Raw genomic sequence first — 27,098 nt, 5'->3', positions numbered from 1 at the left:
TGGAGATTCTTTAATTTCTGTTGTTCAGGATTATTTTTATTCTGGTACCAAATTATAAGTACTGTACATTCTTGGTAATTATGTCCCAGTTTTGGTTGTCAGTTAAAATTTAAGTACTTTTTGTGAGGAATATACTTTTGTTCAGGAATATAAGCATGGTCAAGTTGCATCTGTGAATTTTTGTTACAAGTGCTCCCTCTCTCCTGGGCTCAGTAGGCCTGTTTTCACCTGTAGCATGCAGAGTCAGTACCTATTTACTGTCCTCTGAGACTGCTTTTGAAAGTAACTGCTGAAAATGTAACTACTATTGTATGGAAATATACATTTAATTTTCTATTATTCATGTATATGAAACCATTGTCTGTGCCCATGTCCGTCTCAAGAGAGATATTTAAAACATTTAAGGAATTCAGGGGAATAGTGATGTGAAAGCTACGTATTGAGTACTTAGTATTTGAAAGACAGTGTCCTGAGATAGACAAGTATAAAATTACTGAGTTAGTATTATCTCCTTGTTATAAATGTGGAAATCATTTCACAAAGATGGTTTGCCAGGGTTGCAATGACTAGTTTAAGTAGCAGAGCTAGGACTGAAACACAGGTGTTTCCATGTATCCATAATGCCAAAATGTATCTTTCTTAACCACTGTACTCTGTAGGTCAGTTTCAAAAGCCAGGCTTTTTGTGTGCATGTATCAAATAAGTGTTTGAAAAAAGTTTCCTTTTTTCAGTTAATGTTTCAGAGTGAGTGCTGTATCTGTGTATGCATATGTTATATATATATAAAATATGTATATTTGTATGTTTGTATATCTGCACATACATATTGATATTGCATAAAGATTTTTTTTTAATATCTTAAATACTTTCTCTTAAAATAATGACACTTTTTCTACTTTTTAGAGAGAGCTATCCAAAATCAAGAATGCCTAGGGCACAGAGCTACCCAGATAATCATCAGGAATTTTCAGGTTAGACTGTTCACATTCTAAATGTTTAAATATTTATGTCATTGAATAATATTTTGGCTGGGTGGGAGAGAGACTTTTTTTTAAAAATCAAAAATGTGTAAATGTGTTTTTCATGATTAGAAATATTTGATTTTTTTTAAATATATAACTTTCTTATGTGTCTTAATAGACTATGATAACCCTATCTTTGAAAAATTTGGAAAAGGAGGAACATATCCAAGAAGGTATCATATTTCGTATCACCATCAAGACTATAATGATGGTAAGTTTATTCGATCAACAACAGTTGTTAAAAATCTCGAAAACAATAAAAATAAGTTTGTTCCTATATGACTTAGTTTTCTACTTAAAACTTTTTTAAAAGACTTTGGATCGTAACTACAATAGCGTTTTAGCTTTATGCCAGCTTACCTCTTGAGACATGTCTTTCCTTAGAAAAGAAGTAGTTAAAAATGACACTAATTAAAAATTACTCCTTTAGTGATGAAATGCATACTGTATTCTTTTTTTTGGTATTGTCCTTCTAAGGAGAAAAAGCACTTCCTATTAACTTTGCAGTTTTTGTTTATATTTTAAATCATTATTGAAAATGAAATAAAATACATTTTTCTCCTTTTTATACAAACTGAGGGAGTTCTGTCTGTGCTTTTATGAATGTGTGAGTGTGTTAGCACAAAAGTTACTTGAACTTATATTCAGATTCTGTTTCTTTTTTCCCCATTTTTCATTTCTGCTTATACCTTTTTGTGTGTGTGATTCAGTGTTAGCTAGGGTGTTTCCTTGAACTCTTAAAAATATGTAAAATCAAATAATCATTGCTGTTTTAGCTTCTTATCCTAGTCACAGAACAAATTCTGTTCCTTATGCTACAAATTTTAAATACTTTGAATTACAATATATTATTAAAAGTTGCAGGGTAATTCTGTTTTCATTTTGTAGGTCGTAAAACTTTTCCAAGAGCTAGAAGGACCCAGGGGACCAGCTTCCGATCTCCTGTGAGTTTCAGTCCTACTGACCACTCCTTAAGCACTAGTAGTGGAAGCAGTATCTTTACCCCGGAGTACGATGAGAGTCGAATAAGAAGAAGGGGAAGTGACATAGACAATCCTACTTTGACTGTAATGGACATTAGCCCACCCAGCCGCTGTGAGTAATAGAAATTGGCATAGTGAAATGTGTGGCAGAACCTTGGCAGAATTTTATAATATTAATAATAGGAATAAATATAATGAAGCCAGACCTCAGGGTGAGATCAGGTTTTCAAAAGAGGTAAAAATGGTATTTCTAATGGTGTTTATAATGTTGGGTAAAAGCATGGTATTACTGCTAATTACTTTAAATGATTTACTATCTTTTGCTTTTTTTAGGAAAATTGTTACCAGTTACTCACTCATTCATTCCACATATCTTTATTGAATGCTTAGCTCTGAGAAATTTCAGATATGACCTTCCAGATGTAATCTAATGGGGAGAATGATGTGTGGCGAAATAATTATAGTATACTGTCTAATCAAGACCTTTAATGTGAGGAGGAATTCACTAGTTAAATAGGTGACATACACAGGAGGCCGTGATATATTCTGGGCTTCCCTGGTAGCTCAGCTGGTAAAGAATCCGCCTGCAATTCAGGAGACCCTGGTTCAATTCCTGGGTCGGGAAGATCCCCTGGAGAAGGGATAGGCTACCCTCTCCAGCATTCTTGGGCTTCCCTGGTGGCTCAGATGGTAAAGAATCCGCCTGCAACGTGGGAGACCTGGGTTCGATCCCTCGTTGGGAAGATCCCCTGGAGGAGGGCAACCCACTGGAGTATTCTTGCCTGGAGAATCCCCGTGGACAGAGGAGCCTGGCGGGCTACGGGGTCTCAGAGCTGGGCGTGACTGAGTGACTAGGCGCCCATGACATATTCTGAAAGCGAGAGATGGTTATTTGTTGGCTGAGGTGGGGGACATCTTACTTGAGGCAGCAGAAATAGAGCTAGAACGGTAACTAAGGCCAGATTGTGAATTATGTGACCTTTATCTTGTAAGCAATATATAAAAGATTCATGCTCAAGGATATTTTTTGCAACAATATTTGTATATCCTTGCTTTTGTGCTACTGTTGTCTTTTTTACTTTTATACCTGCAACTTGCATTACATTGCTGCTATTTTTGGCTTAGACAACTATATTTTAAAGTGATTAAAATAAGAGATGAATGTCTTTTATATATACCTCCAGCTTATTTTTATAGATCTTTATTTATATTGATCCAGGATTCTGTTAGGTATCGTATCCCTTTTGCCTGAAGAATTGTTTTTAACCTTTTCTTCTTTCTTTTTTTTAATATAATTTATTTTTTTTACTTTACAATTCTGTATTGGTTTTGGCATACATTGACATGAATCCACCACGGGTGTACATGCGTTCCCAAACATGAACCCGCCTCCCACCCCCCTCCCCACAACATCTCTCTGGGTCATCCCCACGTACCAGCCCCACGTGTGCCATATCCTGCATTGGACATAGACTGGCAATTCGATTCTTACATGATATTATATATGTTTCAATGTCATTCTCCCAAAGACATATGGATGGCTAACAAACACATGAAAAGATGCTCAACATCACTCATTATTAGAGAAATGCAAATCAAAACCACAATGAGGTACCACTTCACACCAGTCAGAATGTCTGTGATCCAAAAATCTGCAAGCAATAAATGCTGGAGAGGGTGTGGAGAGAAGGGAACCCTGCTACACTGTTGGTGGGAATGCAAACTAATACAGCCACTATGGAGAACAGTGTGGAGATTCCTTAAAAAATTGCAAATAGAACTGCCTTATGACCCAGCAATCCCACTGCTGGGCATACACACGGAGGAAACCAGAATTGAAAGAGACACATGTACCCCAATGTTCATCGAAGCACTGTTTATAATAGCCAGGACATGGAAACAACCTAGATGTCCATCAGCAGATGAATGGATAAGAAAGCTGTGGTACATATACACAATGGAGTATTACTCAGCTGTTAAAAAGAATACATTCGAACCTTTTCTTCTAATATGAGTCTACTGGTAACAAATTCTTTCAACTTTTGTTTGAAAAACTTTATTTATTTTTGAGAGATACATATATTTTTCTGGGTATAGAATTCTGGACATTTTAATGTTTTTCGTTCAGCACTTAGTTTCTCCGTTGTCTTCTGGCTTGTATGCTTTCTGAGAAGTCTGCTGTATTTCTTACCTTTGTTCCCTTGTATGTAATGTACTTTTTTTCTCCCATTGGCTGCTTTAAGGATTTCCTCTTATTAGAATGAGAGTGATGGTCTTCCAGCTTTCTACATTGTAGGCAGATGGAAAAACTTATTACAAATATTACTGCAATAAAGATTTGAAATAGCACATCTTACATAATCAGTGGCATTTTAAATTGAGTGAAAGATGCTATTATATTTATAATCAGGTAAAAAAAACACCTCGTCGGAAAAAATCAGTCCTAGGAAACTGAACCTTGTTTGGATTTACAATTCTTACAGTTTTCAAAGACGATGATCATTATGAATTTGGATGAACGTGATTTTCTCTTAATACCCAAGCATATTCAATTAAAGATATCACCAGTGCAATAGTCCTTAACCATTGTGTGCCATTGGGCTACTCCCATTTTAAGAAAATGTTCTTTTTTAGCACCTCGTGCTCCAACCAACTGGAGATTGGGCAAATTACTTGGCCAGGGAGCCTTTGGCAGGGTCTACCTCTGTTACGATGTTGATACAGGAAGAGAATTGGCTGTTAAGCAAGTTCAGTTTGACCCAGACAGTCCTGAGACCAGCAAGGTAAGAATCATTGAACAAGCTACTTTGTCACACTATGAGAACCATTTTTACGGAAATAAATATAACACACCGTAGAATTTTTTTGTTTTTCCTCAATGCAAATTATTTGAAAAAAATAGATAATAGATATGTTTATTTAGTGTGTACTCTGGATTTTCTGTTTTAGTACTCAGTTGTATTCCTAATCTGATTTAGTGTTGGTTTAGCATACCATCAAGGACTGTTACAGAATTATTGCTTAGAGACTTTAAAATGTTTATTCTTTGGGAAGTGGAAATTTCAGAATGAAATTACCTTGATGGTCTGTGATGTTTGCATTTTTTTTGCTTTTACTAGCAATGCTATAAAGACTTAACAGTGAGTTCTGTCTTTCAGGAAGTAAATGCACTTGAGTGTGAAATTCAGTTGTTGAAAAACTTGCTGCATGAGCGAATTGTTCAGTATTATGGCTGTTTGAGGGATCCCCAAGAAAAAACACTTTCCATATTTATGGAATATATGCCAGGGGTAAGTTAGTACATTCTTTGAAATTAGAGATACTCTATTTAAAGTCTTAGTTGAGGATAAAGAAAAACAACAACTTTGATTATAAAATGTTACAGACATTTTGGAAGAGTTTTAAATTTAATATAATTTTATTTTTCTATCTTCTTCACTTAACCTTTGTATTTTTTAATACTAAAGTATACTAAAATAGGTTATAAACATCATAGCAGTCTATACTCAGGTTTCCCTAAGTGCCCTAAAAATAACACACAATAACTGGTTTATCCAAACCAGGATTCAGCCCAGGACCACACATTACATTTTGCTACTATGTCTCTTACTCCTCTTTTAACAAAAAACAATTTTTAGGTGACATAGATTTGACAGAGAGACCAAGCTAGTTGTTCTGTTGACAGTCTCATCTTATCGATTTCTCTGATCACATCCTCATGGTAGTATTTAGTTTGTTCCTTTGTCCCTGTATTTCCTATAAACTCCAAGTTAGATCTAAAATCTAAATTATATTCAAATTCAGCTTTTACTAGCATGCATCCCAGATGATGCTGTGCATCCCATTAGAAGACATACAGTTTTTCTGGTGGTTCTGATAGTGATGTTAAGATCAACGGCTTGATTAGGGTGATTGACATCCTGTTTTCTCCATTGTAAAGTTTTGTTTTCTGAAGACCAGAAAGTAATCTGAGCTGTAGCAGTGGCACATGGGAATATCCAGTTCCTTTTCAGTCATCCACCTAAATGTTTTTAACACAGATTGATGATAATTGCCTGAGTCATTTCATTAGGAGGTGAAAGTGTGATTTGCAAAAAACTCTTTCATTCTACATTATTTTTAGTATCTGTAGAGTACATTCTAATACTAATGATTTTCAAGATGGTATATTTACTCACTTAAAAATACATTCATTCTCATAATAGGTGATATATGTTAGAAAAAGATTTGTGGATCTTTAAGGAAAGAGCTTATTAGAATTGTATGTAAAATAAAATATACATACTACAGCTTAATCTTATGGAACAACAAAACCGTGGACCAGTATCTGATAGTACAGTTGTCCCTTGGTATCCCCAGGGAATAGTCCAGGACCTCCCACAGATATCAGAATCCAAATATGCTCACGTCCCTTATCTAAGGGTATAGTATTTGCATATAACCTACACACATCCTTCCATATACATTGTCATCTCTAAATTATTTATACCTAATACACTGTAAAATGCTATATAAATAGTTGCCAGTGCAGCAAATTCAAGTTTTGCTTTATGGAAATTTTTTTTCCAAATATTTTCAGTGAGTAGTTGGTTGAATCTGCAGATGTGGAGTCCGAGAATACAGAAAACTGATTGTAATGGTTTTAACCATCCTCAGTCTTAGAAGAGCAACAGTAAACTTTATTTTGATTTTTATCTTCATGAATAATTGTTTATAGTGACATCATTGTTATTCATCATTGCTGCTGTTTTATTTTCAAAGATTATGTTGGCAGTGTAAAAATTGTTCTTTAAAATTTAGTCTACACAAATAATTCAAAAGAAGAAGAAAGTTGTGTACCTTTATTTTAGTACTGTCTGTAATAGGAAAAGTGGAAATATCAGTTCACTCAGTGGGAGTAAATTATGATGACATTGTACAAGAGAATATGTATTTAAAATTGTGAAAACCAAGTAACAAAGTTGGAGGAAGTAGGAAGTACTTTGAGAGCGGAAAAGAATATAAAATGCTTTTTATTATTGGTAATGGTATTTTAGAAGTATCTGTATTTGAAAAATAACAGAAGAAACTAAAAAAATGAAAGTGTATTATGTTGGTGTTGTGATTGATTTTTCTCTTATTCAGATTTCCATTACTGTTTGTGCAGTAAATATGTAAATTAAATACCTATGAATAAATGTGACTAGTGATGGAGACTATTGAATATAAAGTTAATTAAATTCGTTTGTTGGCTAGAACCAATTTATGTCACAAATAGAGATGTAAGTAATCTTTATATATTTAGCAATCTTAAGACTAGGACTATTCAGGAAAAGGTATTAGATCATATTTCTGATTAGATTTTATAAAGATAGCTATCTTTTCAAAGTATAGGTTATCAGTCCTTGAATTTGAAAAGCATGTTACTAGATTAATTATAGTTCTTGTATGATAAACCCATGGCATATATGGACTGGACATAAATGTTCCTAGACTTTGTTGAATCTCCAGGTCTGTGAATTCTGTATAATTTCCTTGAGTAGATTTGGTATAATGGACCCCTTTATGCCCCTAGATTCAAGCTTTGCCAGAAACGTCATTCTTCAATTTTCCCAAATATAGCATTCCATTTTTTAGTTAATCTAGAACTATTTTCATATCAGAACTGTACGTTTCTTTTATCTCCAGTGCCTGGATTAGCAGTTGACTTCTGTTACTCTTACACACACAGTTTATCTGGCACAGTGCTTTCCAGCCCACTCCAGTTGTTCACACTGAAGAAGGTAACATTTTCATGTTACATAGCAGTACACAGACTACACTGAGAGAGCTGTTAGCACCATGGGCCACTGGCCTAGCTGCCTGAGGACCCAGAGGATGCAAAAGTCTGACAGTCATTTGCAGCCTACAAGTATTTGGGGGCTTATGATTTGGAAAGCTCAGTCTTAGCTGTGTTATTTTGTGCATTACTACAATAGAGACATAGTAAGTTGACTGAACAATAAGCCACATTGAGTTATAGGTATGCCTGGTTGCCTGGCTTGACTCACTGTCTAAGGCTTTCAATACATGTCTGCAAGTCAGGGTTAGCAGAACAGCATCTTGCTGTCCCTTCAGGGATTGCTCAGAATAGTGGGAACAACATATGGCTAAGTCTGCAGAATCCAAGGATCTGTTTTTATATGACAGAGTATACAGTTTACAAGAATTGAAAGAAGAACAGGAACATTTCGATATATTTTTTCTTTAAAGGAAAAGATTTTGTCCCTCAGGAAGCATTTTATTTCTATCTTTTAAAGTGGTGGTTATCAAATTTGCACATTGGAATTATCAGAGAAGCTTTTTCAAAATTCAGATGCCTATGTCTTACCTCAGATTGATTCCCTGTTCTCAGAAATAGCACCTGCCTAAAAAGACTTCAGAAAATTAGAAATTCCTTTTAAATACATTTTTCTCATGTTTTGAGCTAAAATGGTGAGTATATAAAAGAAAAACTTTAAAATCTTATATGTGTTCTGATCTTCTAATCATACCCATTCTTTCCCCTGAGAAGTAAATTTTCAGATATCAATAAAACAGTGTTTTAAAAACAAAGCAAGAACAAAATAAATTTAAAGTAGGACATACATAGAAGAGCAAGTAGGAAAATTAAAAAATGTATTCAGGGCAAAAACAAGCAAGACAAAGGTACTGGAGAAGTTTAAGGATTGTAGTAACTGCAAGAGAACAGGAGATAGAACCAGCGCAGTCACAGAAACAAGGGTATCAGTCAGAAGTAATTTAAAGGCTTTCTTCAGCTATGCCACTTACTCTTTCACAGTTCTAGTCCAGAAATACAGTAGGGTTTTGTGTTAAATTAATGGCATATAATGTCCTTCCGAAGAATTCCTGTGTTCTTCAATTAGAGCCTTCTAGTCATTGACTAGGATTCTCTAAATTAAAACGTCTAGTTTTAAATAGTCATGGGATGTAATATATAGCATAAGGAATATAGTCAAATAATACTGTAATGACTTTGTGCAGAGGTAGATGGTTACCAGGAATGATCACAGTGGTGATTATTTTGTAATGTAATTAAATGTTGAGTCATTATGTTATATACCTGAAACTAACATGACATCGTATGTCAACTAAGCTTCAAGTAAGTAAAATAAAGAGCACTTCATTCAGTCAATAAGAATAACAGATAAGTATAGGTACACAGATCTTAAAAATATTTACCAGTACTTTTCCTTTCAAACCATACTATAGTTTTCTTTTGTTTTCTTCTTTCCTAGGGCTCCATTAAGGACCAATTAAAAGCATATGGAGCTCTTACTGAGAATGTGACCCGGAAATACACCCGTCAGATTCTTGAGGGAGTTCATTATTTGCACAGTAATATGATTGTTCATAGAGATATAAAAGGTAAGTAGTAAGGTGTTTTTTAAGTAATCAGTTTTTTTTTTTTTTAATGAAGATGTGCTATGGTTAAGAAATTTAACATTTAAATCAATTCACCTACCTCTGCAATGCCATAGGAAAACAATTCCAGGTAGTCCTGTTGTTCAGGTTTCTAAAAGAGGGAAGCTCTCCTGTGGAGATTCACAGAGTCAGTAAAGTTCAAATGAGCATAACAGTGAGACATATTTTCATACACAGTGCACAGGCTTAGAACATAGTGGTTAGGAATAGGGGTAAGGAGAGGGTGGGACAAACTGAGAAAGGAGCATTGAAACATACACATTATCAGGTGTAAAACAGATAGCCGGTAGGGAGCTGCAGCGTAACACAGTGATCACAGCCTGGAGCTCTGTGACGACATAGAGGGCATGTGGGAAGGGGTATGAGTATAGTTATGGCTGACTTAAGAGTGTGGTATGGCAGAGACCAACACAGATTGTAAAACATCCTCCAATTAAAAATAAATTAGGAAAAAAAAATTGGGGCTCAGATTTGACCCAGTTCACATTCAGGCTTTATCCATCATCACGTGTAACCTTGGACAAGACACTTAGTCTCTGCCTCGGCTCCTCAGTTTTTTAAAATCAGTTTGGCTGATCTGGACTTTCCTTGCTGCGCTCGCACTTCCTCTAGTTGTGGCAAGCAGGGGCTGCTCCCGGTGGTGGCTTCCCTTGTTTTGGAGGATGGGTTCTCGGTCCACAGACTCAGCAGTTGTGGCGCATGGGCTTAGTTGCTGAGGTGTGTGGAGTCTTCCCTGATTGGAGATTGAATCCATGTCCCCTGAACTGGCAGGTGAATTTTTATCCAGTGTATCACCAGGGAAATCCCCAGCTTCTCATTTTTAAGGAGGGTGATAACAGTATACAGATCACAGAGTTCTTACAAGGATTAAATTAGTTAATGTGTGTAGCATCCTTAAAATCATGCCTGATATCTAGAAAGCACTCAAAAGTTAGTTACAGTGATGATGTATGTTGAGATTGTATTTAAAGCTATGGGAAATGGACCTCATTACTTAAGAGAATAAGAGAGCCTAAGACTGAGCTTTGATAAGCAAGTTCTTAAAGTTTTTCATCAGTCTTTCTGGGGGCTTTTACGAGCTACCAGGAAGTTACTTCTTTCCTGTGGTGTGTCACACCCCGAATATGGCCATAGTCAGACTAAGGAGAATATTCGTAACCAGCGTTGGTCATGGAGTAGAGTCTGCTGTAGAATGCTGGAGCTGGGTCACATGTGCAGAATGGACCTGCCTAGTGACTCTAAGAGGATGGCAATGTGACTCATGATCTGAAAGAAATAGGAGCCTGTTGTTCACCTCATGATTTTCCCTGCTTAGGCAGACCTCAGATGTCAAGTTCCAAACCTGAAAGCCAAGAACTGCATAAGGTGGTCACCATCTTATAATGTGTAGAAGTATTGAATTGCAGCATTGTACGCCATGGAACTAACATACTGTTGTAGGTCAAGTATACTTCAATTAAGTATACGCCCTATACTTTGTAGGGAAATGATTTGTAAGTTATTCTATTAGTAATAATCTCTATTCAAGCCAGTTTCTCTTTAGCCTTCATAATAAGATAAGATAAAGGAACTGAGGGGGCTACCTGTTCAAGTGGATCCTCTTCTGACCTTGCCAGTAACATGAGGAAGTTGGAAGCAAGCTGATTTAAAAACATTATAGGGGCTGTTTTGCTGTGCATGACATGAGACAAGATGGTCGCTGTGGGTGTCATCAAAGCAGTGGACAAGAAGGCAGCTGGAGCTGGCAAAGTCACCAGGTCTGCCCAGAAAGCTCAGAAGGCTAAATGAATATTATCCCCAATACCTGCCACCCCAGTTTTAATCAGTGGTGGAAGAACGGTCTCGGAGCTGTTTGTCTCAATTGGCCATTTAAGTAATAGTCCAAGACTGGTTGATGATAACAGTGCATCATAAAACCTTCCAAAGGAAAAGAGAATGTTTTTGTGGATCATATGTTTTGTGTGTGGCAGTGTATTAGTTTTAAAAATCAGTACTTGTTAATGAAAACGACTTGAACAAAAATCTGTCACAGGATTTGAGACCCCTTAAAAAAAAGCTTAAAGAGAAAAGCACAAAGACAGAAAAACATAGGGCAAATATATTGATAAGAAAAATGTAAGATATAAAATTGAATATGCAGTATGATTTCAAGTTTATAAAATTAAAGTATGGCGTAGAACAATTTTCACATGACTAATGGTGGTTATTTTCAAGTAGCAGGATGAGTGGTAATTGTTTATTTCCTTCATATTTTTTTTACTTTTTATGTATTTTCTAAACTTTTTTAAAACTTTTTTCTAATTAAAGAGAAACCTTTTATTATTTATTTATTTATTTATTTTTGGCTGCTCTTGGTCTTCATTGCTTTGCGTGGGCTTTCCCTAGTGGCAGTGAGTAGAGGCTCCTCTTCATGGTGGTGTCCAGGGCTTCTCATTGCTGGGGCTTCTCTTGTTGCAGGGAACAAGCTCCAGGTGCTCAGGCGTCAGTAGCTGCAGCACACGGGCTCAGTAGGTGTGCACGGGGCTTAGTTGCTCTGCTACATATGAAATCTTCCCAGGCCAGGGATCAAACCCATGTCCCCTACATTGGCAGGCAAATTGTTACTCGCTGCACCCCCAGGGAAGTCCCATAATGAGCAGTGTTTAAATGGCAAGGGAAAAGGAAAGCTAGTTGCATCCTTTTAATTTAGACTCATGAGTTCATAATGAAAAGTAGGGGCCAGCTCATTATTTCATAATAGGGTTTCTTTATTTGACCTTTCTTTTATGAACTGTACTACTGAGGACTAAATAGAGGGTGACCTTTATAAAAATATTTTGGCTAACAAAGAGGGAAAATGACATAATAGTACCATTTTACAGCTGCTAATGGGATTAATAGATATATGCACTAAACATTAATGGTTGCTAACATCACCTCACAGAGACAGTCTATCATCGCATACTTCCTATTTGTAGACTATGTCTACAAAGCAGTTTCCTAGCCGGGGGGGGCGGGGAGGTCTTTTTGAACCTGAGTCTGATCAAGCCTCTAGATTCAGCTACCAAATTGTAAAATTATGGAACGTTTATAAAGAACAGATCAGCATGTTAAATGACTCCTTAGGATGGGCTCGGCAAAACCTAGACAATAAGAAAGCTGTAGGCAGACAACTTAGATTCTTCATAAACTGCAAAGAATAAAAAAAGGATTGGAAGGAACTTTAGGAAAGACTTAAAAGATGTATCAGTGATTCTCAACATAAGGTCCTTGTTTGGATTCGGATTTTTTTTTGAGGGGAAAAAAAAAAAACAGGAAAACCACTGAGTATATATTTAATAATATCAAGGAATTATTGCCTGTTGTCTTATGTGTGATAAGAGTCCTTGTCTTTTAAAGATATGTACTGAACTGTTTATTGATCATGATGCCTTTAATTCTATTCAGGTAATATGAGGGAAGGAGTGGCTGGTAGTGTGGTTAGAAGAGTTGCCCAGGTGATTGCTGGGATTGGGTGAGAGGGTCGTGCAGTGTTCTATCTGCTTTTATGTGTCTTTGAAAAGTCTTCTTAACAGTTTACTTTTAACATATCCAAAGTAAGTTTTTAAAAAGGTAGGTAACTGTATTGGGAACCTACTATATACATTTTTTCCTCAGCCCTTTGTAAGGATGGGCATTGATTCAGCATTGGTGATGACTCCCCAGCGATAGCTCTTCTCGTGTACCTACCTGGGACTGTTTCTGCCCAGGTGGTAACCGTTAAAAACTGGCTTGTTGGTTGTCCTCCCCCAGCTTAAATATTTTAGACACAGTGGTGTGGTTTTTTTTGACAGAGTCCTTCTTTAAGTATTGGACAGCAAGAGGTGTCAAAAAGGCAGTGCTGTTTTAGAGAATCACTAGTACCAAGGCATACTTTGGCTTATGCATGCAGAGAACGAATCCTTGACTCTCCCCTCAAGACAGGCCTTAATTGACTAGACTGGGAAATTTGCTGGAGAACAGAAGACAGGGCCAGAAGTTCATGGTAGGGATGGACAGTTTGCATTCTCTGCAGTCTATAGTATAGGTTTTTCTCCACTATTCACATTCCTTCTTAGAGGCTGTGTTAAAAAACAAAAAACAAACAAAAAAAAAAAACAAGACAGATAAGGAATCTTTTTTTTAATCTAAAATATGCTGAAGGTTAGGAAGATTTTAGGTAAAGACTAAGGGCTTCCCTGGTGGCTCAGAGGTTAAAGCATCTGCCTGGAATGCAGGAGACCCAGGTTCGATCCCTGGGTCGGGAAGATACCCTGGAGAAGGAAATGGCAACCCACTCCAGTATTCTTGCCTGGAGAATCCCATGGAGTGAGGAGCCTGATGGGCTGCAGTCCATGGGGTCGCAAAGAGTTGGACACAACTGAGCGACTTCACTTAGAAGCTAAAATTAGATAAGTCAATAAAATAAATTGCTTGTTTAAAAACAGCAACTTAGCTGGAACAACATGAGCCAAAAAAAAAAAAAAAAAAAAGATAGTAAAGTCATTGGTTTATAACCAAAGTGCAAAATAAATATCCATGTATTAACACTAGTAGAAATAGATGGTTGAATAAGTAGGAAAAAAGAGACAAATCTCCCACGCAGAATAATTCCAAATAATATATGTAGCTACTAAAAGTAGTTTTTTAGAAATTTATATATGAAGAAACTAAACTTATAATTCTAGAAAAAAGGTTCAGTTTAAAGAATGGTAAAGGGGAAAATAGAGAATAAAAATAAATGAACCTAGCTCCTAGATTGTTGGTTTCTGATACCATTCTCCACTAAAGGAACTGGTGTCCGTTGGGGAAACGGTGGACTGTAGACTTGGTGCAGGAGGTGCAGAGTAAGCATGGAGCGTCTTCTAGTTCCAGAACGTAAGGCAGTGCTGACACACACAGTCCAGAAATCCAACCAAGTGAGAGCATGATGACTGAGTTATGGCAGAGGGACACAGGAGCCAACAGAGAGGGCTCCCAGTGGACAGAGCCGTAAACAACATGAGCAAAAACAAAACAACAGCAATAATAATAAAGTCATTGGTTTATAACCCAAAGTACAAAATAAATATCCACATATTCAGATTGGTAGAAATGGATGGTCAAATAGGAACGAAGAGACAGATCTCTCATGCAGAATAATTCCAAATAATATATGTAACTACTAAGGCTAGAGCATAATTTCTCACTCACTTATACATAGTGGACTTCCAGAGAGCTTAGTATGGAAAGCAGGAAAGAGTAACTTTACAGTGGAGGACTCTGTAAACACTTTCTCAGCTAAGCAATCATGGTCAGTTTATAATAAATAAAGTTAAATGTTTGTTATAGAAGCAAATGAAATTTTAAGACAGAAACCTTGAAGCTTGCTTAGAATAGATTTAAAATGTGCTATATAGAAATTGAGAAGGAGAAATTTTGATTATGGAGGTTCCTGAGGAGAGGCTAGGTTCACAGGGAAATAATCTTGTATGGGCTTCTTGCTTTATAAGAGAGGCTGGGGCCAAGAGCCTGCTATTGCTTTCATCATCCTTCTCTGAACTTCCATTCCTTTTTGTTTGAACTTCCCATTCTTAGTCCTTTCCCCTTTCTCTTCTTCTGCGTCCTTGCCTCCCACTTGCACCAGCCCTTTTCAGTGGGGGAACCTTTTCTTAGGTCCTGAAGCACATACAGCGACACTAAATTGTCATTGTTGCGTGTAAGAAATCTTTAATACACAGACCTTACGCCTGGCATTAACCAGGTACTATTCAGGGGTGCAAAGCAGCCTGATCCTGGAGACAGATTGAAGAGTCTAAGTAATTTTCTGCCGTTTTCTTTTATGTTATATTCCAGATTGCCAATAAAAATAATGAAATGAGGGTATTTCTTGTTTTAGGTGCAAATATTCTGAGAGATTCAACAGGCAACGTCAAACTAGGAGATTTTGGGGCCAGCAAACGGCTTCAAACCATCTGTCTTTCAGGGACGGGAATGAAGTCTGTCACAGGCACACCATATTGGATGAGCCCTGAAGTGATTAGTGGAGAAGGCTATGGCAGAAAAGCAGATATCTGGTAGGTTTTGATGTGGGATTTGCCTGAAAACACATACCTTATTAACATTTCCACTCAGGATGGAAATTACTGAAATGAACTTAAATTCTTTTTGTACTTTTGAAATAGGATGTCAGGATTACAAGGATTAATATCATTTTAATTATGCCCTTTGAGGCTTAATAACTGACCAAATAAATAGAGCTTTCAAACCATTTTTTCATTCTTTGAAGAATTTCATCTTAAGCAAATTTCAGCATTAGAAAGCTGTCTTCATTTTATTTCCCAGATGAACTTTTAAAGTAATTTTTATTGTTAGTCTTATAATTCAGTTAACCTTTAATTGCTTAATAATTTTAAGATAGAACATAAAATGGTCATTTCCTACTTCGCACTGAGAAAAGTGGTTTTTTTCCTTTGGTGTTTATTGGTATTTATTGAAGTTGCGAAGAGAAGGTTTCTCTCTGTGACCGCTGCAGAGCTAGGAAGTGAGGGGAGTCTCTGTTCCTCCTTTTGCCGTTCACTAAAGGTCACTCTGGTTCCTCCTTAACCAAGTTCTCACTGCCCGCCAGCTCCTGAGCCTGAGGTTGGGCACCCTAAGAGGGTGTCAGCAGTTCTCTAAACCCTTTCCACTGTGCAGCTCTGGAGTCTCTGCTGCCTGCTTCCCAGCCCCAGCTACTTACATGAGCTCTTTTGAGTAAAGTTCTTAATAGATAGTCATTTTAGGCACCTAAAGACAAAGAATTTCTAATGTTTCTATTCTTTGTAAAATAAAGACAAAAAAACACTTACATTCAGTGGTAGGCTAGAGAATTATATGGAGCAAAACTTATGAATAATATTCTTTGCCTAACAAATTTGAGAGCTTAAATTGTAGTTTGTTTTCATTGATTCTTATGTTTAAAGTTCAGGTTTGGGTTTTTGTTTTTAGCTCAAACATAAGCTGCTTATTTTTTTTACAAGATAATAACGCAGTAATTTAGTTGTAACAAAGCCATCAACAGAGCCATATAGAAACAAAACTAAAGATATTGCTTTAAATTGATTATCTCCCTTAAATAGGAAAAATTTAACCTGTTAGTCTAGTGGTTCTCAAACCTATCCACACATTTGAGAAATGGAGGGAAGGAGGAGGATTGGTACTTAAAAATGAGCTACACCCAGAGCTCATCTCAGAACAATTATATATGAGTATCTCAAGAGTGGGGCCCAGGCAAAGAATTCTGAAGTGTTGTCAGGTTTGAGAAGCACAGCTCTAAAGTAATAAGCAATAGAAATTATGCCTTCAAAGCCATTCAAAAACACAAAGTTAAAAAAATAAATATGGTAAATTTCTTTTCTCTTACCATAGCAAAAGGAGGAGGGAAGCACCAGTTCATTTCTCATTATTTTTATCCATTTTTGATTGCCCAGAGTGGAGTTTAACAAACATTAAATATTGAAAGTTATACAAATGTATTATATGCTACAGTTTTCACTACTTTACATTTGGAAAGCTCTTTTAAGACAGTCCAGCTTTCAGAAATAAAAACACTTTTTAAAGTTTGCATAGATGTTTCAGTTGGCTGTTGGTTCAACTAAGAGTCAATATCATGCACTAAAAGGCATTTTATTAGTAACAGTTATTATAAAACAATTCATTTCATGTGCCACAAATTTAACTTTTTGGTGCAACAAGAATAATATTTGAGTGTTTCCCATTTATTTCTACAGCTGTCAGAATTCATTGAAATGCAGACTCAAAACATAAATTTTTCTTCGAGACTGCATACATAAACTACTTTTCCTATAACTGCACTATATCCCTGACAGATCCCTACAGGGGAGTTCAGTAGTGACTACAGGCATATTTATCTTTAAAACAACTTTTTTCTCATTGTTTGGGGTTGGGATTGATACCAAGTTTGGAAAAAGATGTTTCTTTAAGGTTATACAAATGGCTTAAAAATGTCTCCTCAAATTTAAAACACTGTTTTCTTCAGCTCCTTCTGTCCGGTCTCTGTGTCAGTCTATCTAAACTACATCATTCTTGCCCTGAAGTGCTCTTCTCTCAGCTTGTCTTCATGTGTACCTTCCGTGGATTCTCCTCCAGCGCTGGGAGGGGGGCCTGGTGCCTGGGAGCAGGTGTCCTGGCCATCCGCTGTTGGCCGGGCCAACCGAGGCCTCAGTCACCCCTGTGTCTTTCTGGCACTTCACAGGGGCTCCAAGACCGCTCAGGGCTGCTGGGGGTACGGATGGTCTGGAGCAGGAGCCCTTCAGAGGCGTGTAGAATGTCAACCTCGGAGCCCAGCGGCTCCATGAGGGCGCCGAGGGCTGTGACCTCAATTCCAGTTGTCCATGGTAACAGCCTTGTAATGAAGTTTTACACTTGAAACCCAGTCATGTTCAAATGTATATGAACTTCACACATTTCTCATTTCGTGGGTAGTTAACTGACTTTCATGATGATGATGTTGGTGTAAGGTGTTTTTTTCCCCCCTTAGGAGCGTGGGCTGTACTGTGGTAGAAATGCTAACTGAAAAGCCTCCCTGGGCCGAGTTTGAAGCGATGGCTGCCATCTTTAAAATCGCCACTCAACCAACGAACCCAAAGCTACCACCTCATGTCTCCGACTATACTCGAGACTTCCTCAAACGGATTTTTGTGGAGGCCAAACTGAGGCCGCCCGCTGACGACCTTCTGAGGCACACGTTTGTGCACTGCCACTAGCGGCCGGGAGCCTCCCCTGCACCTCTGCCCAGCTCCCTCCTGTCCATGCACCTTCTCTCTGACTGCACTTTTCCTTTTTTATAGAAAAGAGAGATGCGGAGGAGAAAAGACAAGAGGGAAAAGTGCTTCTCTTGATTCTTGGTTAAATTTGATTATTAATAATAATAGTAACCTAAATTTTTTATATTTAATCTTCTTTTCCCTTACAAGAACTTGAAGCTTTTTTTTTTTTTTTTTAATTTTTATAATGTACTGATGTGGTTCAGAGACATACAGCACTTTAGTACATAGTCACTCTTTTTAGTACAAAAAAATTATTGGAAAACCTTAAGATTGTAGAGTCTTTCCCTGTGTCACTGACAGATTGGCGGTGATTGGGAGACATGGAAAACAAGAAGAAAAAAATGATGTATAATTTGTAGTTTTTAGTGATAGTATTTAAAATAGATTCTCGTTTGTGAGGTTGAGCCCTAAACTTGAGTTTAGGATAGGTACTCAACTGAAAGAATATAGGTTCCTTCTTGTATCTGTATTCTTTAGATCCTAACCTCTGTCTACCAAGCTTTTTGCTCAGTAGGAATCTTGATAGAAAATATGAATCTCTAGAGGTATCTTTATTTGTTAATCCTAACCAGTATAATAAGCAAATACACTATAATAGATCCATATTACTGGAATCTATAAACCTTGAGGGATAGCTTTCTGCTTAAAAAAGATACTGTTTTATTTTAAAGCAGATATGTGAAGTCAATAAACAAATTCAAATTAAAAGATAGAAGACTGCTCTAATTAAATGTCTGAGAGTAGAAGAGGCCACATTTGCCAGTCAGCAGAAATCCTGAAAAGAACCAAGTGTGGTTTGGTGCATTTTAGACTGTGTTCTTTACCTGAGGGGGAAGCCCCAACATTAAGGGGCAGGAGAAGTAAAATCATGCATACTGTATCTTTCCAATTCTAGCTCCTGATTCCCCACAGGTAAACATTCTTTAGGAACTGAGAGTTTAACCTGGAGTATCCGTGTCTTAAAAGCTAATGTCATGAGAGAAAACCTTTGTTCTTTGGATCACAGAGGACTAAAGTACCTCAGAAAACAGTTACCATGTAAAACAGTGGTTTCCATGGCTGGGGTGGGGATAATTTTACCTGGCATTTGGCAATGCCTGGAGACATTCTTGGTTGTCATAAAAAAGAGGATGCTAGAGGCATCTAGTGGTTAGAGGCCAGGGGTGCTACTAAAGAAACTAAAATACACAAGAATAGCAGCTCCCTTTCCCCATCAAAGAATTATCCTCCCCAAATATTAAAAGTGCTGAAGTTGAGAATCCCTGAGATAAATACTAGCCCTAGTTATAAACTGAAAATGGTACAAAGTAGGTTCCTTGAAAAAGTAAATTTCAGAGAGTGATATAGTACATAATGAGGGTTTTACAAGAGCAGAGATCGCTACTTCAAGGGTGAATGATCTGTACAAACAGCAAGGAGCAACCCTTTTCTTACCAGCTGCATATTGCACCCAAATCAGTAACTTTCATTTTGGAAATAAAATTAACTTAAACATGGAGCCTATTGAACTCAGCCATCTGTATGTATTTATTCTTTCCTCGGAAGTCAGTTCATTCATAATTGTGGGAAAAGAAAGGCATATTAAAACAAAGTATTAACTACTTTAAACGAAGGTTAAAAACTGCCAGATATTTCTAGCATAACAGCCAAGGACATTAAGCAGAAAGAGACTACTGGGAAACTCCCACTATCTCTGATGGACTTGTGCTGCTGAAAAACATGAATGATATCAATGCTTTGGCCACTTGCAATGTTTTCAGCACATTAAAGCAAGGGCTAAGTACTTTAAGGGTCTAGAAAATAGTATCCTTCCTGGAGGCCCTCAATGTGATGCCTTTCATGGGGTTCATAAGAGACTTGGGTATTTTATTTTCTGCTAAAAGGTATGCTTGTTTAGGAACTGTTTTAAAATACTTTGCTTCTGAAGTTAAGTAGATGTTGGTTTACTGTATCAAGGTCCTATCTGGCATTCCCTGTAGGAATATTTGAAATTCCACTAGCTAGTCTGAGAAGAAGTCAAAGCACAAATAACAGCTGTTAAAGCTTCTCCTATTCCCGTATAATGAAAGGAAGCAGCTTGCAAGGAAGAACATGAATTAATAGCCTACCTCCCACCCCCCAGAAAATCAACTGCCAAATCTTGTGCTATAAACATAGTCCCCAAGGATGTGGATCTATTATAATTTCTTCATCTTTTATGAGTGAAGGCATCTCTTCTACTTGAGCAAGACCGTGGTATCTGGACCAGTGGGCTTTTCCTTCCCTTGTGTTGTGTGCTTGTGATTTTCTTTTGGCTCAATTTTGGTCTGTCAGGGTAATCAGCAGTGCAGAATATGAGACAAGTGCTCTTTAAAGAGAAACTTTTGGAGACTGTGAAACCCAAAGCAAAATGTTTGCTTTTTTCAGTCTCTTCTCTCTTTCCAAACTGCTATTGAAAATAAAATCACCTGAAAAGAAACTATGTTAACACTGCTGTGTAAGACCTTTGTTTTATACGAAAAATATTATTAGCTATGGAAAAGTATTGTTCTTTATGTAAAGACTTAAGAATAGACTAATAGTTTACAGAGTTATATAAAAATGTGATGTGAATTTATTTCATACAAGTTGTTAAAGGTACCAAAAACCACAAAAAATTTAATATATAGAAAAACTACTAGAATGAAAAAGCTTAATGTGGGGTGAGGTATGGAAGATCAAAATTAAATTTAAAAAAGAAAATTTTGAAAGGAAACACATCTATCAGGGACTGTTAAATATAACACTCCATTTTTTTTTCCTTTCTAAGAATGATACGGATCAACAAATGAAATTTGAACTTTTTAGGACGACTATAAATGTGTTTTGCTTTTTAAATGCACAGCCTGATTCTTCTATACTGTAATGTTTCTTTGCTGAGGCTGGAAAATGACCAGACTGCTAACTTTGTGCCTTTAAAATGTGTTCTGCTTTGGTAGTGGCAGACTTTCTGGTGCTGGAGAAGATTCACTAGCAGTCTCTTATGCGCTTTTCAGGATACACCTTTCTACTTAGGCCCTGAGAGAGTCAAGATGGCATGACTTAGGCTTGGACCAAATACGAGATCTTTTACATTGCACATAAATTATATTGAATACAAGGGTTGAAAATGTCATAACGACTAATAGAAATTTTGATGATAATTCTTTAAAATGTATTTTAAAATATACACTTTGAAAGTTTCAATATGATGATCCTTAATTTTCCTCATTTACAAAACATGTTTCTAACCTGAGAAACAGTTGAAGACTACTGCCTTAGAAAGTTTTCAAAGGCATGACCACCTTACATAATTCATATGAATTGAAGTGTTAATGCCCAGGCTGAACTATAAAAGAAAAATTAAAACTTATTTCATAGTAAATTGAATTGGCTTTGAAGTCTTTATCTTATTTCAAATAGAAGCTACATTTAAAAGGTGAAATTATTTCTTTAGAGAGCTTTCTCTGCTACTTCAGTTCTGGTATATGTCAGGTCTGGTGTGTAATATTTCTGAGATGGAAGTATAATAAGGTACATGAAATTACTGAGAAAATAAAATTTGAACAGTTTATAGGGACAACCAAGCTTGGGAGCAAAAGCAAATACATTTGCTAGATGCAGACTCTTTGGCCCACAGCAGAATTCTTTGTCAGTGATTTCATTTGGGACCAATAGTTCGATATAAAATCACCTAGTGTCAGCCAAGTATAGGGATCTATCAATTTTTTTATCATGGTGAGTCTTTTTCATTTACTTATTCAATATTGTGACTTACTGTGTCAGGTATTAAATTAACTTGTCTGTAAGGAGTTCACAGTCTAGGAGGAAAAAATGGGCAAACAATTGTTTTTTTGACATATCCTAACTCTGAAAAGTTCATCAGTGATGTTTTAAACTGTCATTACGTATGAGGTGAGGGGAAAGCGATTTTGGGTGGCCATTGGCCGTGATAAACTGAACGACAGACAGTAGAAGCACCCCAGTTGGAGAGAGGTGCACAGGTCAGGCCGCCTCTCGATCAGGACTCCCTCTGAAACCCAGCCTCTGTTGAGACAGTTCCAGTGATGGGGGCATTTATTCCATTACATAGTATTTTTTTCCCCTGCTTTTTTCTTTTAAAGAAAATATTTTCTTTTGGTCTGAATTATTAAAATACCCAAAACATTTGATAGAAACTGAATTCTGCCAACAGTGTTATTTATACTAAGATCAGGAAAATTTCTTGAGATCTTACTGTTTTATATGAAGTTTGGCCTTTGTTACAAATGTAATGTTCATATTTATTTGAATCTTAAGATTGGTTAAAATGTTAACGAAAAGCAGTTTAATTGTTAATTTTTCGTAGTGCCTTTTTCTCTGTATGCCTTAATTTTGTTTTCTATCAATAATAATTCCCATTACCCACCACAATGAAAGTTTCTCTAAAATCAGTAGACTTCAGGAGTTCCTTTGGCCTTAGACTGTGTACTGGCCATTAAACTTTTCTTAATGCCTGCTTCCTCCTACCCTTTTCTACCTCTTTTTTGAAAAATATGTTAAAAACATTAACATTGTTTTGTGATAGACACATTGCAGTTTTACTAGACACAAATTTCTAAGATAAGGATAGAAAGAGATATTTTAATTCTAAAGAGACATAGTAAATTACTTTCCAGGTTGATTAGTTGATTTTTCAATCACATTGGCACTGTTCAAATTCTTGTCATGTTTCAGTTAACGATTTTCAGAGAAGAACTGGAATGGTGGGTTTTGTCCTAAAGAGGTCATTTAAATGGTTTACAAATGTGTTAAGGCAGTGAGACTTAGGGCAATGAGCAAGAAATCCAGGGATAGCAAATTCTAATCCTTACTTTTAAGCTAGCATTTTGACTAAGACTCTAGCTTTTCTGTGAATTGTGTGTGTGTGTGTGTGTGTGTGTGTGTATGTGTGGAGTTGGGGCAGGGGTGGGAAGGAAGGAAAGATGTGAATGTCCAATTAGATTAGTCTCTGTTATTGGAAGAACAATTTAAATATGTATAACCTACTGATGTTGGAATGCCAGCACATTTTCCACAATTAGCTAGTACAAACAGTTGTTTAATAAAGGTATTTATTGTAAATTGCCAAGCTCTTGGTTGCTAAAAGTAGATTAAAATTGAATTTGTATGTGTGTATAATAGCTTATATATAATTCCTAAATAGAAAGTAATTGGTTTTGCGTAGTTCTTCCTGAGCTCTTTGGAATAGAAATTCTGCCAGACATTATCAAAACAAGCATCCTTAGCTTACCAAGTGTTCAAAAGGAAGTTGTTTTTTACCTCTTTCTGGTTGGCTAGGGAAGCGTGCTGTGAAGCTACTGTTCCTACTTGACAGTCATCTTTGGCTTTGCTTTGGCTTCTGCCGCAACCTGGACAGGATGCTGTAATAGGGGTGGAAGTATCATGCCTACTGACTCTCTGCTTTCAGCTTTCAGAGCTGTAGCGGGCAGTGCACTCATAGGGGAGTTTAGAGAACCTTCTCTCGCTTATAGTGAGAGTGGACATGGCTTAGTTTCAGAAAGTTGGGGGAGGAGTCATAGCTATAAATTTTATCTTTGCTTGTATTACAGTCTCGTAATTCTTCATACTTTTCAAAATTGTACATTTTAATTGACAGTAATGCTATTTTTGTTAATAACAGAAAAGGCGTTAAATCAGTGATTACTATTATTCCCTATGCCTAATGACTTCTTGTTTGTATTTACAATCTGTATTATCAGAATCACTTTAAACCAAAGCTTTTATATTCTCTGCACACATAGCCAAAATGATTAGCACTGTTACTTCTGCCCAATTGTAAGCTTCTAGTATAAAAATGATAAAACAGGTACTAGTAGAATTTGTATCTCAGTCTATCCTTCAAGTTAAAGGACAGGTGCTCGGTGTTTGCATTTAGACATGCAGAATTTACTACAACTATTATGGAACTATATAGACATTACAAACTTGAGCTTGTACACGTGCCAATCTTATTAATGTCACTTGACCACAGATGCATATACATACACATTGACACATGATGCCTCAGGTTGGTGGCGTACTTTCTTCCTAGAGTGTCTTGACATTTATGAACTTGTGTTTGACTTGAGGGGCATTTCAGGAAAGTTTTGCAGAAAAGTAGGTTATGGACTTGTTGTGCCATAGACATTTTGGAAGATAAGGACAAGTCTGCTCTCCAGCATACCTGCAGAATTTGTCCCCAAGTAGGATTTCTGAGTCCCTTAATGCCAGTTGAGGACAGTAAAGTTTGTGACTATACTGAAAAGCACTTTTGTCTTCACTTATTTGTGTAATAACTGTTGGTGATTTAGCATTAGCATTGCTTGGAGGGGAGAGATAAGTAACAAAATTACGTCTAACCCTGTTAGACACTTAGGCTTCAAAATAGATTCGTCCTGTTCTCATTTTTCCAAAAACTTTTTTTCCACCTGGAATAAGAAAGAACTAGTGGAAACATTTGAGCTGGAAAGGTTTATGGGCAAAAGAAAGTAGGCCAAACCCTTGCAATATACCCCGTTCAAGTGAAAGTGCAGTGTCTAACGATAAGAATACTTCTTTAAAAACAAACACTTGTTTTTAATACAGTCTTAGTAAGTAAAAGGTTTACATTTTTTCTATTGCTGTTGGTTTTAAAATTTGCTACCCTGCATTCTGAAATATTATAAAAGAGTTAATACCAAAAATACTTTTAATGTCTGACATCTCTTACATTTCACATGGTTCTTTTTATTCAGATATCATTGTAAATAAAAGTGAACTTGGATAAATATGAGAATAAACTTTTAATTGTTGCAAATTCTGATTATCAATTTGTAAATTTACCCTTTGACCTAATGTACATTTTTAAATGTAGCCATTAAATTCTCTATATTTAATCTATTAGTTTCTCTCTGTAAATGTTTTTAATCTCAGTTAAATGCTGGGCAGTTTATGTACAGAGGTGTTCTTTTCCTATCAAGGTTGACTTTTTTGCACATTTTTGGAAATGTTTAATTTGTACACTGATTTACTACTCTGACCAATAATTGTTGATGGGTGTGTGAGCATCGTGAATGCGTGCATTGAACTACTGTCTGTGTCTCTACATTTAAACTTCTTTCAAGATGTAGCCATCAGTAACTGCATTGCTATTACTGATTTAGATGGACTTTCATGCTTTTACAAAGTATACTTATCTATGGTTCTATCTTTGTTGAGAACTCAGGAGTTCAACATCACTTTCTGATTTTATATGTATTCTATAATTCATGACTAAGTTGAAAGTATGCTTGTAACTCTGTGTATTGGGGGATGTGTGTGTGGAGATGTCTTTTTCTGTCTGTAGGTACGTGTATATATCCCAGTAATTTCTTATTTTCATTTCTACATTTTTATGAACTTGTTTTATAAGGGTACTGTTTAGTTAGAATAATTAAATATATATAAAGCTTTCTGAGAGATTATTTACTATATGAATATATTTTCAGCTGGCTGATCAAAACTATTTTCTTAATTTTGTTTTTACCATTCAAAATGTATTTGTATTTCCACAGTTGACTGCAGATTTACTTAGATATCTATCAATTAAAATACTCTTGCAGAGAACATTGAATTCTCATTGAGAATTCTATGAAATGCCAATTAAGAGAAAAAAATAGGTTTTAAGCAGTAGCAAAAACACTGTCCACTAAAACAGCCTTTGAGTTCTCAGAGCTATGAAAAAATGTGAGGAACTAAATTATCTTGCAGAGATGTCAAGGCTTTTATGTCTCCAGTTGCTGTTGGCCTGTCCTACTGTTTTTGAATATTTGCTTTATTCTACCCCAAAGATTTCAACTTTCAGTTTTCTTCTTACTGGGCAAGGTCAGACCTCACTCATAAAACAATATATTGAAAAATTGTGATTCTCTGTGATTAAATTGGTTTAGAAATGTCCAAACATACATTATTGTGTCTTTACACCATATTTTGTATTTTAAGTAACTGGCAGAAAACGAATTGGGAATTAAGTTTCCAATCTGATAATGTTGTTGTACTTAAGGAAAACCTTGTTTTTAATATGCGGTATCATGTGAAATTACTTATGTTAGGAATAGAGTCCACTGTTGAAGTTGAATGTCACTAAGCTTATGTTATAAGGAGCAGATATGATTAGAAAAACCTACCAGAAGCCAGATACAGTGTGGTTTGTGCCACATTTCATGCACATTTGACTTTGTGTTCATTCAAAATTGTGCTTGTAAAAATGTATAAAATTTCTGAGTTTTACAGTTTTTATGTACTTGTTTTTTCTTGCTGGTAAATAGCTTTTTTTTTTTTTAATCTAATGTGAAAGAAACCATGTTTATATTTTGTTAGTGATCAATGACTTTGTTTATATGGAAATTTGTATATTGTTGGCACACATCTTTGTTTAGATTTATTGTGCATGAAGGCCTGCAATAATTAGCACAATGAAAATTGCTTTTTCTTACATGTTCATTTTTTGAAAGATTGTGGTGCAAAGGTTTACTCTAAGTAACCTTCTGGACTATGGAATGAATATAAATGAATGGCACTTTGAGTGTTAATAAAGCTGATATTTATTTCCACTGTGATTGCTTTGTCCACAGCTCTTCTTGGACACACTGTTGTCTCTCCTCTGCCTGCTTTGATCACTTTCTAGGAGACAGCCTAGAAACATTGCAACTAAATCTTCCCAAGATACAAGTTTGTAATATTCTCCTCAGCGTGCTCTGGCATGTTTCTCTAGATACTTCGATTACCCAAATCAGAAATTAACGGTGACTAAAAACAAAAAGACTACTATCAGAAGGTAAAGAACGGACACTCCCACAGTACTGGAGATC

The 27,098-nt window shown here is 36.2% G+C and overlaps 1 protein-coding gene and 1 non-coding gene across 2 annotated transcripts in view; both read left to right on the top strand.

The window, feature by feature from the left end:
* The window catches only part of MAP3K2 (mitogen-activated protein kinase kinase kinase 2), a 98,699-nt gene extending 71,853 nt beyond the window's left edge, over positions 1–26,846 (top strand). The window contains exons 10-17 of the mRNA XM_040227813.1: positions 904–971; positions 1,141–1,233; positions 1,911–2,117; positions 4,640–4,788; positions 5,164–5,295; positions 9,262–9,391; positions 15,324–15,501; positions 17,964–26,846. Of these exons, the coding sequence (XP_040083747.1) occupies positions 904–971; positions 1,141–1,233; positions 1,911–2,117; positions 4,640–4,788; positions 5,164–5,295; positions 9,262–9,391; positions 15,324–15,501; positions 17,964–18,189 (1,183 nt within the window). The 3' untranslated portion in view covers positions 18,190–26,846. The remainder of the gene's footprint in view (positions 1–903; positions 972–1,140; positions 1,234–1,910; positions 2,118–4,639; positions 4,789–5,163; positions 5,296–9,261; positions 9,392–15,323; positions 15,502–17,963) is intronic.
* On the top strand, positions 13,642–13,713 carry TRNAS-GGA. Its single transcript has one exon. It is a non-coding gene; the product is annotated as a tRNA-Ser (tRNA).
* Positions 26,847–27,098: the final 252 nt, after the last annotated feature.

This window comes from Oryx dammah, unplaced genomic scaffold (genome assembly GCF_014754425.2).
Source record: "Oryx dammah isolate SB20612 unplaced genomic scaffold, SCBI_Odam_1.1 HiC_scaffold_27, whole genome shotgun sequence".
In the NCBI taxonomy this organism is placed as follows: Eukaryota; Metazoa; Chordata; class Mammalia; order Artiodactyla; family Bovidae; genus Oryx; species Oryx dammah.
This window is presented reverse-complemented; position numbering and strand designations above follow the sequence as displayed.